This window comes from Cornus florida, unplaced genomic scaffold (genome assembly GCF_030987335.1).
Source record: "Cornus florida cultivar Cherokee Brave unplaced genomic scaffold, ASM3098733v1 CherokeeBrave_3.0.0_Hap2_Chr05, whole genome shotgun sequence".
Classification (NCBI taxonomy): domain Eukaryota; kingdom Viridiplantae; phylum Streptophyta; class Magnoliopsida; order Cornales; family Cornaceae; genus Cornus; species Cornus florida.
The window spans coordinates 72,191,387-72,206,843 of NW_026775575.1; the positions used below are offsets into that span (position 1 = coordinate 72,191,387).

Below are 15,457 nucleotides of genomic sequence, written 5' to 3' on the forward strand. Positions count from 1 at the left end.
CAAATATGCCTAACAGTTGAACATTCTTTGGCATTTTAGTTACTCAATACATCAAATTGTGAAGGGCATGTTAAAAATGAACCTGCTTTTGACAAATCACATGCTCGCATTTTTCTTCTGCACAACTTTAAACACGGAGCTTAAAAGGCTCCAATACATTTGTCACCATTGGCAGCAGTGTAGGAGCCATAAAATTCCTTGTACCAAAAGGCTTTATAGAGTGGGGGATTGCATTCACTGACCATGTCTTCTGCAGTTTCTATAAAAGTGTCCAACGAAGGATTGATGAAGGTGACAATGGTTGTCCGAGCTTCATTTGAATTTGTCACTGCTCGATGTTCAGCACTTTTAAGCTTTCCATTACTAATAACCTACATCAAAAAAATAAAATATATATATATATATATATATATATATATATATATATATTGGTATATATGCATATTCAGTGTCCTGTCTGAATAACAGGGGTATCAAATTGAGCCATCTTAGAACTTAACTAGTAAAATGCAGCATATATAACTGTACATATAATTGGTAACCAATGATAACCACAAATGCATTGGGAAGAGGCTCAATACCAATCCATTGACCATCCTTGAAGGCTTGAAGCCCATATACATCTCTTTGATATAGAATGGTTATGAGGTTGGGATCACAGTGTTTTCGCAAACCTAAAGTTAAACTCGGGTCAGGGCATGGGGGGTAGTGATTAACTGACATTAAATGAAATTTGGTAAGTTCATCCCCAAAGTATCCCGGTTGAAGTCCCAATCCTTCACAAATGAGCTTCAAAATCCTTAATGACAACTCTCTTGCTTCAACTGAATATGTTCCTATTGGGAAACATGCAAGTTTTAAAAACTTTTCTAGGGATTTTCATACATAGATCTTGATTCATCACATAGAGACAAATTTTATGCAAAAATAAAATATGATGTATCATTCAATTAATAAATTGAATACTTACATTAAGGTTTGAGTAAACCTTAGATCTCTCCTCTAAAGTGAATGTTCTCACTTATTGTAGATCCATTTTGCTAGATGTGTTTTCCTTGGATCTCCATCTTCTTGGTAATGGTTTGGCCTTTAGGAATCACTTATAAGCCTCCATGAATGACCTTGGAATACTAAGCTTGTGGGAGCCTCCATTAGATGAAAAAGTAAACCCTAAAATCTAGAGAGAGAAAATATATATTCCTTTTTTCCTTCTACCAAAAATCACCCCTAAAATATACATAGACCATCTATATATATAGGCAACATAAAGATAAGGAAAAGGAAATAATAAATCCTTCTCAATTCACATGTCTCAAATCTAATAGAATTACAATATCAAGTTGGGCTATGAGTGAGAATCCTTTGGACTTATTATTTTATTGGCTACAATGAATTAATACTTGGCTGGTCCATGGACCCAATTCAATTAATTAATAAATTAATTTCTACTCCACTAAAAGAAATTAATTAAACTCCAATTAAATAATAAATAACCTCTAAGTCAATGTTGCACTTTGACCTCTCTATGCATAATTAGTTATCGGATAAATAAAGCCATCAATCCGACTACTTAATTAATATATTTATTTTGGTACCTTTCATTATTTCCGGCTTGATCACAATAAAATATTTTTTTGACAAAAATAATTATTTAAATAAATAAATATATAATAAATTATTTTGTTTAAAAACACACGAAAGCCTTCGAATTTACTTTGTGATCAACCATAATCAATACAAAATAAATACAAGTAGTAATGATGCAAATATTGAAAATATAACCCTCTAACTATTAATTATATAATTACTCAAAGTGCTGGTCTAAGGATTTCGAAGATTCCGCCGAACAAATTAAAGTAATTACTAATTAATAAAAGTGTTTATACTTCTCTCATGCTTAAGAGTCAAATGGCATGACTGTGATAGAGAGCAATTGCATATGATGGCTCTCGCAATATATCTCAACCTAACGCGGATCCAGTTCAAGTCTTAGTTAATAATGAATCCATCCATAATTACCGATTATGAACAATTTATTATTACTATTTATAATCATGTATTGTTCGTCATCACATACATATATAAATATCTCTGTAATCAAATGGACACTACCAATTCCATAATGAATCAAAACATAATACATTGAATTCACCAATTATATAAATCATAAATATTTCAGATATGTCAGGAACATATGTCACTATAATCCAAATAGGAATTTGCTATGCCAAGGCATATAAATCCTAACAGCTCCCACTTGCCTTCATAGCCATTTCTAATTGCATCTAACTCCAATGTTATCCAGGTGATGATCAAAACTATTGATCGATGACACCTTTGTTAATGGATCAACAAAGTTGTGTTCTAATGCAATGTTATAGCCACGAGTACATTTTCTTACCGGACAATATCATGTAGGACATGATACTTTCCTCTTAGTGTACTTTGTTCCTCTATGGAACCTTGGGTCATTGGTTTGGACTTCTGCACTATTGTCACAATATAGCTCGATAGGCAGGCTAGTATGCTCCACAACCTCTAAATCAGTGGGATCAAACTAAAAGGCTTCATTTGCCGCCTTTAAGGCTGCAATGTACTCCACCTGCAGGTTTGAGTCAGCAGTTTAAATCTACTAACTGATTTCCCTTCCATTGAGTGAACATACACTAAGTCATGAACCTCATAATATCTACTTCTGATTGAAAATCAGAACTATCATACCTGACTAGGACCATATTATCACATCCATAAATGAGTATGAGATCATTTGTTCTTTTAAGGTACTTTATGATATTTTTCACAACTGACCAATTATCAAGTCCGGGATTGAACTAATATCTACTGACTATCTCTACTATGTAGCAGATGTCCTTTTTGGTATAGACCATGGCATATATGAGACTCCCATATATCGAAGTATATTGTTCCAGTCTCATTTGCTTAATCTCCTCTGCTAGTCTTGGATAACTACTTACTAGAGAGCAATCCATGTCAATAACGCAAGAATTCATTCTTTGAGTTTTGCATACCAAACCTGGTCAAAACTTTATCAATGTAGAATTATTAAGAGAAGCCTATTTTCCTTTTAACCTGATCTTGCAAAAACTTGATCCTAGGAATATAACTTACATCTTGAAAATCCACCATTTCAAAATAATTGAACAACTACCTCTTTAATAATGACAAAGTTTCCACGTCATTATAAATGAGTAGGATGTCAACAATATATAGAATTAGAAAAATAATGACATTACCCTGTACACATATGGTTCATTTACTAAGAAATCAATTGATATCCTTTTGTAGATTAATTTGCCTTCCATAGGTATCACCCTACTAGAAAGTCCTACAAGATCCCAGATATTATTAGAATACATAGATTCCAACTCTGATTTCATAGCAACTTGCCAAAATGATCTATATCCATATTGGTTCATGCTTTCATGTAGCTTACTGGGTCCAACTCATGTTTAACAGGGATGTCCATAAAGGTCTCACCTAAAAACATGATTTTGTCAGATTGGATGATAATCCTCCCACTACAATAATGTACCGATGCAGGAATCTGTGTACTAGATGATGCTGATGCACCAATAGGGAATTCATTTATAATTCTTAATCTCTATAATAAGTGTGTTCATATGTAGTACATCTGGTACTCATACTATATTCTCTAACATTATGCTACTAGGTATGTGATTCATAATATGATTCTCCTATAGATAAACAGTGAGTGTAAACAATCAACTTTTATCATTGAGATCATAAACCTTTAGAGTAGCTATCAAATCTATCATGCGTATGATCTGTTTCTAACTTACTTGTCCATATCAAGCGTACATGTGGTAGACTACCCCATATGTGCATGTGATTCAAACTAAGATTTAGTGAAAAACACAACTCAAATGGTATCCTTGAGACAGACTAAGATGAAATGCAATTCATAATGCGCATCGATATCATTAACGCTAAACTCTTAAATGAAAGAGATAATGCAGCATAATTGATCATAGATCTAACCATGTTAAGCGAAATTCTGTTATTCCTATTTGACACCTAAATCCATTTAGCGTCAATTGCGGAAAACTGGTACACAACACCCTCATTGACCATATAGTCTTTGCATTATCCCAAGAAATACTCATATCCACGATCAGATCGAAATTTTTTGATAAGTTTACCTAATCTGTGCTCCACATCAGTCTTGACACTCTCGGAATATACCAAAAGTTTAAGACTTGTGTCGTAACAGGTAAATTTATCCAAAACGTGAGTAATCTTACTTGGATGTTCATAAGACCACACATATCTGTGTGTACCGAATCCAATTGTTCTTTATGTCTTGTTCATTTAGCTTATTAAAGCCCTTAAGGGTATTTATCATTCAATACAGGATTCACAAGTTGGTTTAGGCTCCCTTGCCTCACTAGGTTATAAACCTTCTTTGACTAATCTTTGAATCTCATTTTGACTGATTACAACCCAAAAATAGACACTAAAAAAAAATACAATGAGTCAGGAATAACAAATTTTCTCTTAACATTCAATCTAGAAGATGCAACATTAGTTTGTACATCCTGTAAATATTAACAGCTTGTGGTTATAGTATATTAACCATTTTTCAATACACCAGAAGCAATCGCACATCTATTCAAATTTATAAAAGCAGTTTTATAAAATAATAACACAGTTTTTATAAACCAAAAGTGAAACAAGAATGAGATTACGTCTAACATCTGTACATAAAGATAGTTTTCTAATACTAATATTCTCATACTCTCTAATTTCAGATGTAATATTCCCACTGACTTAGCTACAACCTTGGCATCAGGTCAAAAAATAAATATATATCCATATCATCGAGGCTTCTGGATTCTTGAAATCCTTGCAACGAATTGCAAATATGTTTAGTGGCTCCAGAATCTATCCATCAGGGATTAATAGATACAACCACATAACATGGCTCAATGATTAAATATACATTTTCCTATGCCACGTCATTGCTTAGACAGTTTGTCATTTAGTGTCGTAGTTAGCAGCAAAAAAAAAACAGTTTTCTTCGCCCTCAACATACACTGCCTTATTCCCTTTAACCTTTTAAATATCCATATTTTGTGCTAGCTTAGTCCTATTACCATCCTTCTCCTTTCCTTTGCCCTTCCACTTGGGCCTAGAAAAAGATGGTATAGACTAGGTTAGATTGATAGGAACGCCCATACTTTTGATTATCCCTCCATATGTTACAATTCTATAAGAATATCAGTAAGTGAGAACTCAAACTGGTTCCTTATTTAGTTCACTCTAAAAGAGTCGAACGAGTTTGGTAATAAGGCAATAATTATGTCAACTTCAAACTTACCACCAGAGTCAGCTCTATTGACCTCCAGTTCAATTTTTAAATAATAAACAATCATTTTCCAAAATTCAATCTTTTACTGGAGATCCTTAGGCTATCTTGATGGTATTTAAATCTGACATAGTACTTAGACATATGCTCTATCTAATTTCTCCAAAACATCTCATTGATATTTAACATGATGCTTGAAGAAAATAAAAAAATGTAAATGCTAGTTTTGGAACGTATTCGAGATAAATTCTAGAATATTGCACCAAATCATATCATTTGCCTTATTTCACTTATTAAAATCATTAATGTTCTCTTGGGTATCTTAAAGTAAAAGGATTAGGTTTAGGAGTAATATATACATTTGTACCAATACGTTATGAATAAAATATCTAAGTTCATTTTCCAGTCCATATAAATGAGGTCCAATTACATTGAATATGTTAGCAAGTAGAAAAAATGGATTAGACATAGTAAATCTGAATATAAATGCGTTTATACAATATGCAAGGTAAATTATTAATATTATCATACATATTTAAAATTAAAATGAGTTTGTTAACCACATAGTATAATAAATCTCAATAGTATAGGAATTCATTATTACTATTGGTAAATAATTCCTTTTAATTAATGCGGATCCCTCAACTTCGTAACATAATAAATCACACAATCAATATGTCAATAACTTATCCTGATGGAGGGGTTCATTATTACTATTGCTGAGATCATTTGCTATTAGGCGAGTACTTCCATTAAAATAATATGTGGGTCCCTTAACCACTGCATGAAAAATCAGATAACCAATACACCAATAACTTATTCGGTTGGTGAAGTTCATTATTGCTATTGGCAGGCAAATCCCATCATTTTCATATCTCTTAAGACAATGCCTTGTGTATCTATATGAAATGATTCCCTATTATGTTTAGCCTTTCTAAAATCACCTAGTGTAGACCACTCCGTTGGGGAGGTAACACTATTGATTTTAGATTGAGTGTATAACGTTATTAATGCTCCAATGAAAAATAAAACATTAAATATTTTGTCATTATAATCTAGACTCTTTAAATCATGCGTAGGGTCTTATTTTTAAATATCTAATTATAATGAACATTTAATATTTTTTATTTTCATGAGACAACCATTCTTGTAATATTAGACTCTTCAAATCATGCGTGGGGCCTTATTTTTGAAGATCTAATTACAATGGTTATAATAACAAAGGCCATGGGGTAATGTATAAAAATCCCCGCTTCCACTCAATTTTTAATTATTTATAAGTAGGGTTTTCAATTTATTCATTTACATAATATAATGCATGCAAAACGCCTTAATTTTAATCCAATTAAATTTAGAAAAAATATGAACTTTTAAATGATTCACTAATATTTAATTTGAGGCACACTTTAAAAAATAATTTTTTGTTTCCCCTTTAATGCCCTCTAATTAATTAGTAATCAAATCCAATTAATTTCATAATTTAATTAATATAAATCAAGCCATTTAAATAAATATCATGGATCCAATGCATGAAAAATAATTAATTAATAATTATCTATTCTATATATTTCATACATCACATAAATAAATAAATTAATAAATAATAGACAAAAACAAATAAAATGGTCAATGGATTTAGCTTTTAATATTAAAAACTAAATAATTATTAAGTGCTTTAATTATTGCACCCCATTGGACTCCCACTATCTTTAAATAATGGAGAATAATATAAAAATTTACTTTGGGGCAATAATTCACTCTTTAACGAGTGAAAACAGTACAAAATAATCATAAAAACGAGCATGGAGGTCCACCGTAAGGTCTTACACACCTGTGGAAGACAAAAATAGGCCACGTGTACACCCACGCCCATCCACACGCTTGTCACGCGCCATCCACTTGTCCCACACACTTGCACGCGCTTGCATGGGATTGGAGTAGGTGACAGCGCGTGGCACGCGCTGCCACGCGCCAATTGGTACCGGCAATATATGGAGCGTGATCTTCACGCGCTGTTCTGTTAGGTGTGTATCATGCGCACCTATGGTGCGCTACACTGGATTCCCTCCTATTTTGATCATAGATCTAAGGGCTGATGATCTAGGTGCACCGTTTGTTGGTGCACCGCACCGCACCGAATCGGCCGTCGCCGCCGGCATAACTCCGGCTGCCGAAAAGTCGCCGATAATTCCATAAAATTAATTTAAAAATTCCAGAAATTAAATTAGGCTCTTAAAAAATTCAGAAAAATCCCAGAAAAATTCTAAAAAAATTTAGAAAATTCCTGAAGCCTAATTTAACCCTCTTGGACCTTCTTGAAGCTTCATAGCATTCTTTGATGAAGATTACATAGCTTTAAAAAATATTTACACTTGAAATACAATGAAAAAAATTAAATTACATCATTGAACTTTCAAATGGCTAAATCAAAGCCTTAATTACATTTATCCAAAGATAAAATTATATTTAATCAACCTATAAGTTTCATCCATGGCCCACACATACATCATCATCCATTCACAATTATACATGCATAATCATCATGTATCAATATATATCAACATATTAAATCATACATCAACATACATCAATAAATATATATATGCATATATAATTTGGATCCATGAATGATGATTTTCATAAAAAAAAATGGATCTCTAGTAATGAATCAAACCATATTCTGATACCACTGTTGGGAAACATGCAAGTTTTAAAAACTTTTCGAGGGATTTTCATACATAGATCTTGATTCATCACATAGAGACAAGTTTTATGCAAAAATAAAATATGATGTATCAAGGTTTGAGTAAACCTTAGATCTCTCCTCTAAAGTGAATGTTCTCACTTATTGTAGATCCCTTTTGCTAGATGTGTTCTTCTTGGATCTCCTTCTTCTTGGTAATGGTTTGGCCTTTAGGAATCACTCATAAGCCTCTATGAATGACTTTGGAAAATTTGGCTTATGGGAGCCTCCATTAGATAAGAAAGCAAACCCTAAAATCTAGAGAAAGAAAATATATATTCTTTTTTCCTTGTATCAAAAATCACCCCTAAAATATACATAGATCATCTATATATATAGGCAACATAAAGATAAGGAAAAGGAAACAATAAATCATTCTCAATCTCTAATTCACATGTCTTAAATCAATAGGATTCCAATATCAAGTTGGGCTGTGAGTGAGAATCCTTTGAGCTTATTATTTTATTGGCTACAATGAATTAATAATTGGCCTGCTCCATGACCCAATTCAATTAATTAATAAATTAATTTCTACTCCACTAAAAGAAATTAATTAAACTCCAATTAAATAATAAATAACATCTAAGTCAATGTTGCACTTTGACCTCTCTATGCATAATTAGTTATCGGATAAATAAAGCCATCAATCCGACTACTTAATTAATATATTTATTTTGGTACCTTTGATTTTTTCCTGCTTGATCACAATAAAATATTTATTTGACAAAAATAATTATTTAAATAAATAAATATATAATAAATCATTTTATCTAAAAACACACAAAGGCTTTCGAATTTACTTTGTGATCAACTATAATCAATACAAAATAAATACAAGTAGCAATGATGCAAATATTAAAAATATAACCCTCAATTACATAATTACCCAAAGTACCGGTATAAGAATTCCGAAGATTCCGCCAAACAAATTAAAGTAATTACTGATTAATAAAAGAGTTTATACTTCTCTCATGCTTAAGAGTCAAATGTCATGACGGTGATAGGGAGCAATTACATATGACAGCTCTCGCAATATATCTCAACCTAACGCGGATCCAGTTCAAGTCTTAGTTAATAATGAGTCCATCCATAATTACCGATTATGAACAATTTATGATTACTATTTACAATCATGTATTGTTCGTCATCACATACATATATAAATATCTCTTATAATCAAATGAACACTATCAATTCCATAATAAATCAAAACTTAATACATTGAATTCACCAATTATATAAATCATAAATATTTCAGATATGTCAGAAACATATGTCACTGTAATCCAAATAGGAATTTGCTATGCCAGGCATATAAATCCCAACTTCAACCACCTCGCTGCAAAGCAAACATAACATTATTTAGTTTCCCTAACTATTATATGATCAGTTCTGGTATAAATGTTTTGCTGATCATTAGAGTTGTGTTATGCAGGTTTTGGATTATACCGGTATCTAGTTGGCTTTTCAGGCCACAGTTGCATGCATTCCTCCAAAGGATGACAAGGGTGTTTCAAGTAATCTCTCCAATGGTGAACCTCTTCCCTGACGTAGTTCATAGTGCTTGTGTAAAGCTGCAACTCTAATCATCCTCGGAGTAAACACTTGCCTTGTCCTCGTCTGGCATATTGAAGAACTCCTTGAATAAACTCATTTTATCATCCATTAAATTTTCTGAAACTCCATGGTTGATCACCCGTTTACAATGCAATAAATGAGTTGGCTTGATCATATTGGAACAAATCATCCATAAAGATTTGACGTTACCAAAATTAAGAAGCAAAAACAAATGTATAAACCTGAAAGAATCCGTACTCCTGGCTAGCATTCAAAATCTGTTGAACTATATGGCTTTGATCATGACCAGCTGCCTTTCCAAGATCAATCACTGGAATGGTCTTGCATGGAGGGGCAATGAGTTTCCCTCGTCTTTGCTTTGGTGGAAACACATATGTTTCAGGCAAGGATTCAACACTCGACCAATTTAAAACAAGTTTCTCCATAGTCCTCTCTAGTGACTTTTTTCTTTTTCTGCTTTTTTCCCTCTCTCTTTTTTTTTTTTTTTTTTTTTGGTGAGAAGTTGAGAACTGTAGTGATTCTTCTAAACCAAAAGTGGAATGATATGATTCTTCTAAACTAAATGTGGAATGATTGTTCTAAACCAAATGTGGATATATTTATAAGGTATGGAATACAAAGAAGATAAGTATAAGAAAAGGATTTGCAATTATTTGCAAGGTTGACATCATAATCAAGCCTACCACAAGCTACAACAATATGTATAATATGGTAGTAAAACAAATATATATTCCTTAAGCAGCTTGTTCTATTATTCTTTGAAACAAGTTGAGAGAAGACCAACTACTGATTCATAAACAAATATATATTCCTGTCCTCAAGCAGCTTCTTCTATTTTTATTTGAAACAAGTTGAGAGAAGACCAACTACTGATGCATACAAAGACAAGATGGTTTTCATGAGAATCAGAGGAATTAGATTCTTCGCATTCAAATTGTCCATGGTCATCAATTATGGACCAAATAAGTATGAACCCACTGGTTCATGCACATTGGCTCATTTCCTACGACCTTCCACGTAGCCAGGAGACAAATTGCTGAGACCTATATGTGTGGACACTCTCTAATCGTGTAAACGCATTTTGAGGAAAACTGTGAGCAACGAGAGAAGAGTTTGTAAAGCGCACATATCTGCACAGTGTGATTTAGGCCAACGAGGACGTTTGGTCCAAAAGGGGGTGGTGTGGATCCATTCCGAGGAAAACCACGAATACAAGAGGAGAATATGTAAAGCATATAATATTTACACGAGCTTAGCTTTGTGTCTTATACAACTTTAAGTTGCAATTTTGCAATTTTTTCAATATAATTAAGATAAATTTATTATAAATAAATAAAAAACTATATTATTTAAAATGGAGGGGTCCTTGATATATGTCAAATTTATCATTATATGCTGCAAAAATGTTGATGTGAATCAGAAATCAATACAGAAAAATGTGTAAAAGTAGTTGTATTATAAAAATGTAATTTTATGCCATTTGTGAAAGAAAATTTTCCACTGATGGTGCATTAAAAAACAACAATTTGTTATAAATCTATTGTTTTTTTTAGTTATCTATTTTTGGCATAATCTTGTTTTTCATTGGAGTTCATTATAAAAATTAATGTCGCCAGTGTGTGACAACGATAAATTAATAAATATAAGATGAAATTATTCATTTTTTGGCATTAACCCATAAAGCCAAAGTAGAATACCCACTAAAGGGACTGGTTTTCCTATTGGGATCTTCTGTCTACTCATGAAGCTCAAAGAGTCCTCATTAGGTCACCAATTTCAGAGACACTGGTTTTCCTATATGGGTCAGCAGGTCAGCAGCTGTCTGGCCACGTGGCAAAAATGTAGCACCAGCAACTTATTGCTTATTTTACTTTACTAGTTCCATCCATTTCAGATGACTTCAAGAATAATACTAATAAGTACTAAAAAGACAAATGAAAATGATGCATCTAGACCAAATTTGGTTTCCTTGAACAAATCTAGTTGACATTATCTGAACCAGAAGCTATAAAATAACTCTAACTAATTGAAGGTGCAAATATGTAATTATAACTGTTAATAAACAATTCAAATTTGACTCGGTTTTATTCAATCAATTATCCGGTTAATTTGCAAACACTTGTTTAATTGAGAAAGTATGTAATACTCTTGTATTTTACACATGGTATCACTGTCCAATGCACGATCATTATTTTTCTTAAAAAATTATTATTTGAGAGTTTATATGATTATGCATTAGACAGGATACCGCATTTAATAAAACCTGCTCATTTACCTATACACTCAAATTGAATCCCAAAGTCAACAAGTGAACCTCACTTATTATATTCTACTCATTTACAGAATTACAGCCCTACCCAATCATGAACCTCACTTACATTCATTTTTTCACCATCAATCTCATTTTGTGTGAAAATGTATTGACTACTTCAATGCAACTACTAAAACATATCATTTGCTGATGCAAGAAATAATTGAATTTAAAATTTAAGAGTCCAAGGTAAAGCAAGGTTAAATATAGTCAAATAATAATAATAATATTAATAATAATATATTATTGTTGTTATTATTGATAATAATATACTGTCCTCTATGCCAATGTCCACACATAATCTGAATACCTGCATAGTTCCCCATAGGAGTGACCACATGATTAACATAATTGAGTAGACAAACCCTCAAGATCTTCACTAAAACTAAAATTTATTATCCACTCATATCTCTCTGTCAAGAGCAATGTCATTTTGAGTCAATTTGGGATTCTCTTTCACTCTCATCCCCATGTCTCTGCAACTACATGTGTTCCACAAAACTTTAACCACTCATTCACTGCCATCCATTTAAAATAATAATATTTGACTTGAGAGTTCATAATATATTGGCTGATTCATCCCACTTGTCTCTCTCTCTCTCTCTCTCTCTCTCTCTCCTTGTGTCTTCCTATTCAAGATTCTACTCAGCCCATCAGTGAAAACGCATATCTTCTTCATTACTACATCAAAAATCTCATTCTTCTTCTCTACTATTCTCTCCAAAAACCAATCTCTAATGAGTTCAATACACAGACATATATTCAACAATGCATTCCAAGACCATCCTCCAATCAAGACTCAAACCTCAACTTATCAACCCCCATTGCCCACTTCAGATACTGGCTTTCCAATACTAGCCATTGCAGTACTATGCATCATGGCCACAGCTTTCTTGCTAGTCAGCTACTACATCTTTGTGAGCAAGTGCTGCTTGAACTGGCAGCAACTCGACCCACTGCAACGCTTTTCTATGTCACGAGCACGAAGAAGTGAAGACCCTTTAATGGCCTACTCCCCCTCATTCCAGAATCGCGGCCTTGATGAGCTGTTGATTAACGAAATCCCAACGTTTCAATACATTCGAGGTGAGGGTACTGAAGACAAGAGCCTGTGCAAGTGTGTTGTTTGCTTGAATGAGTTCCAAGAACAGGACGTGTTGAGAGTTCTTCCCAGTTGCAGCCATGCCTTCCACTTGGACTGCATCGATATATGGCTTCAGAGCAATGCTAACTGCCCTCTCTGCAGATCAAGCATTTCAGGCACAACGCGACATCCCATTGATCGGATTGTAGCACCAACTTCTTCACCTCAAGATCCACAGCCATTCACCGGCAGCCTTATGGGAAGTGATGAAGATTTTGTTGTGATTGAGCTGAGTGGAGAGAATGAAACAGTAATGTTACCGCATGGACAACAAGAGAGAGAGGATGATTCCAGAGTGTTGGCGCGATCCAGAGGACATTCGCCAAGAAAGGTGGAGCAGAAATCTATGAAGTCGAAACCAAGAAAGTTCAATCATGTTTCGATAATGGGGGATGAGTGCATTGATGTTAGAGAAAGAGATGATCAGTTTTCTGTCCAACCAATCAGGAGATCTTTCTCTATGGACTCTGCAGCCGATCGACACATTTACTTGTCGGTTCAAGAGATCATTAGACAGAACAGGCAAATCAGCAAGGAAAGAAACAGCGAAGAATGCAGCAGCAGAGTCCGGAGGTCTATTTTCCCGTTCAGGCATGGAGGAGGATCTAGAAGTGCAGTTCTTCCAATTGAGTCTGATCTGTAAATTGTGAAATGTATGTTATTAATTGCTTAATCTTTGGTTTTGAGATACGAGATATTAAAATTCTTTTGTTTAGAACAATTCATAGTCTATTCCAAACAAAGTTTTGGATTGATGTTATACAATGTGAAAGGAAAGGAGTAAGTCAAATAGGGAGACTTTTGTTGAAATTTAGGCATGGGGTGACAATCATTTGCTTAAACCACAACGGCTAGATAATACTACCTTTATTCTGTTGTGATTTCTTCTTCTTCATGAATGAAAATGATTGTGCTTTATCTCTTCTTCTTTTCAATAGAATGCATATATATATATATATATATATATATAGAGAGAGAGAGAGAGAGAGAGGAGTGTGGTGGTTGATGATGGAGAGCAGGACACAGGGACCCCTTCTTTTTCAAACAATGAGTTGCTATAAATAAAAAACACTAGAGAAGTCTCTCCTGGGAGTGACCAGAACCTGCTCTTTTCCTTATAGCAATTGAGTTGATGCTAGTGAATAGCAGATGTGATTGTGAGTTTGATTATAGCTTCACAGTTTCAGTGTTCTCAGATTGGAAATCATGTATCTAATGCACGTTGTGTCCCACATCGCCTGCAGAAAATGCTATTGAGTAAAAAAAAATTGCGAGCAACGGGAAGAGAATGCGCAAAGCAGACAACATATAACATATACAAGGTGTGAACCTGACAAATGGTAACAAAGTGAATTTCTAATTGGAAATGGAGAGCCTAAAAATACCATGAACACCATATAGATTAATTGACTAGTCACTGACCTAGCTTAAAATTGACTTCAACTAATTAATGCTCTCTGTTGTTTGAATCTTTTGAAGATATTACAATCCACTTTGACATATTCTTAGCCTTGACCCTTCACATAATAGTTTTAAACATGGATAACAAAATGGGGAAAGGATAAGCGGAAAACAACTATTTCAGAATACTATAGATTACTGGGTAAGTAATGTATCAGCTAATATAACAAACATTTTCTCTAACATATTCATGAATTAATTACAAACCCTGCCACCTGAGGGGGAAATGAGAGAATAAAATGGAACGCCTAATAACGCATCTTCACAAATCAAGAACTACGAGGTCGCCCTTTTCATTATGGGGTTTCCATTTCGCGATTCAGATTCAGAGCGCGAATAAAAAATTACAAACCCTGACTTGTCTCCTCCAGCTGCAGGTTGTGTGCAAGCAAAGATGGGAACTTTTTGGTTGATTAACGGTAACTTCAAGGAACATGCTAATACTTTATCAAATGAATCCCAAATGAAAATGCAGGCAATATAATAGCAACTAAGTTTGATTTAAAAATACATGTTAATGTGAACATCATCAGGAAATTTCAGATTGAATACAAACAGATTCAGGGTCCACATAACGACACACGACTGTCGCGCTTACTGAGATTAGTCCAGACAATCTCATCCCTGCAAGCATTATTTAAAGTGGGAGGCCATTTGCTTCAAGTACTATACAATTTTTTATTTATACTGAAGCTGAGACACTCAGCGAAAATGTAGCTCAAGCACATCATGGGGGAATCATTCTTACAAGATAGAGTGACTTTCTGCAATGTCCAACATATTCCATTAAATAGATGATCAAGTGAGCAGAATTAAAAGAGTTAATTATCAGGCCGATTATGCATGTATGAAGGGCTTCAAATCATCCAATGC

General features: G+C 33.6%; 1 protein-coding gene and 1 pseudogene across 1 annotated transcript; one reads left to right on the top strand and one right to left on the bottom strand.

Annotated features, from left to right (window-relative positions):
* Positions 1–127: 127 nt before the first annotated feature.
* LOC132309463 (hyoscyamine 6-dioxygenase-like) lies at positions 128–10,328 on the bottom strand (annotated as a pseudogene).
* A 2,173-nt stretch (positions 10,329–12,501) lies between these two features.
* On the top strand, positions 12,502–13,993 carry LOC132310218 (RING-H2 finger protein ATL16-like). Its single transcript, XM_059808418.1, has one exon. It carries the CDS (start codon positions 12,717–12,719, stop codon positions 13,764–13,766), a length of 1,050 nt encoding a protein of 349 aa, XP_059664401.1. The 5' UTR covers positions 12,502–12,716; the 3' UTR covers positions 13,767–13,993.
* The last annotated feature ends 1,464 nt before the right edge of the window (positions 13,994–15,457 follow it).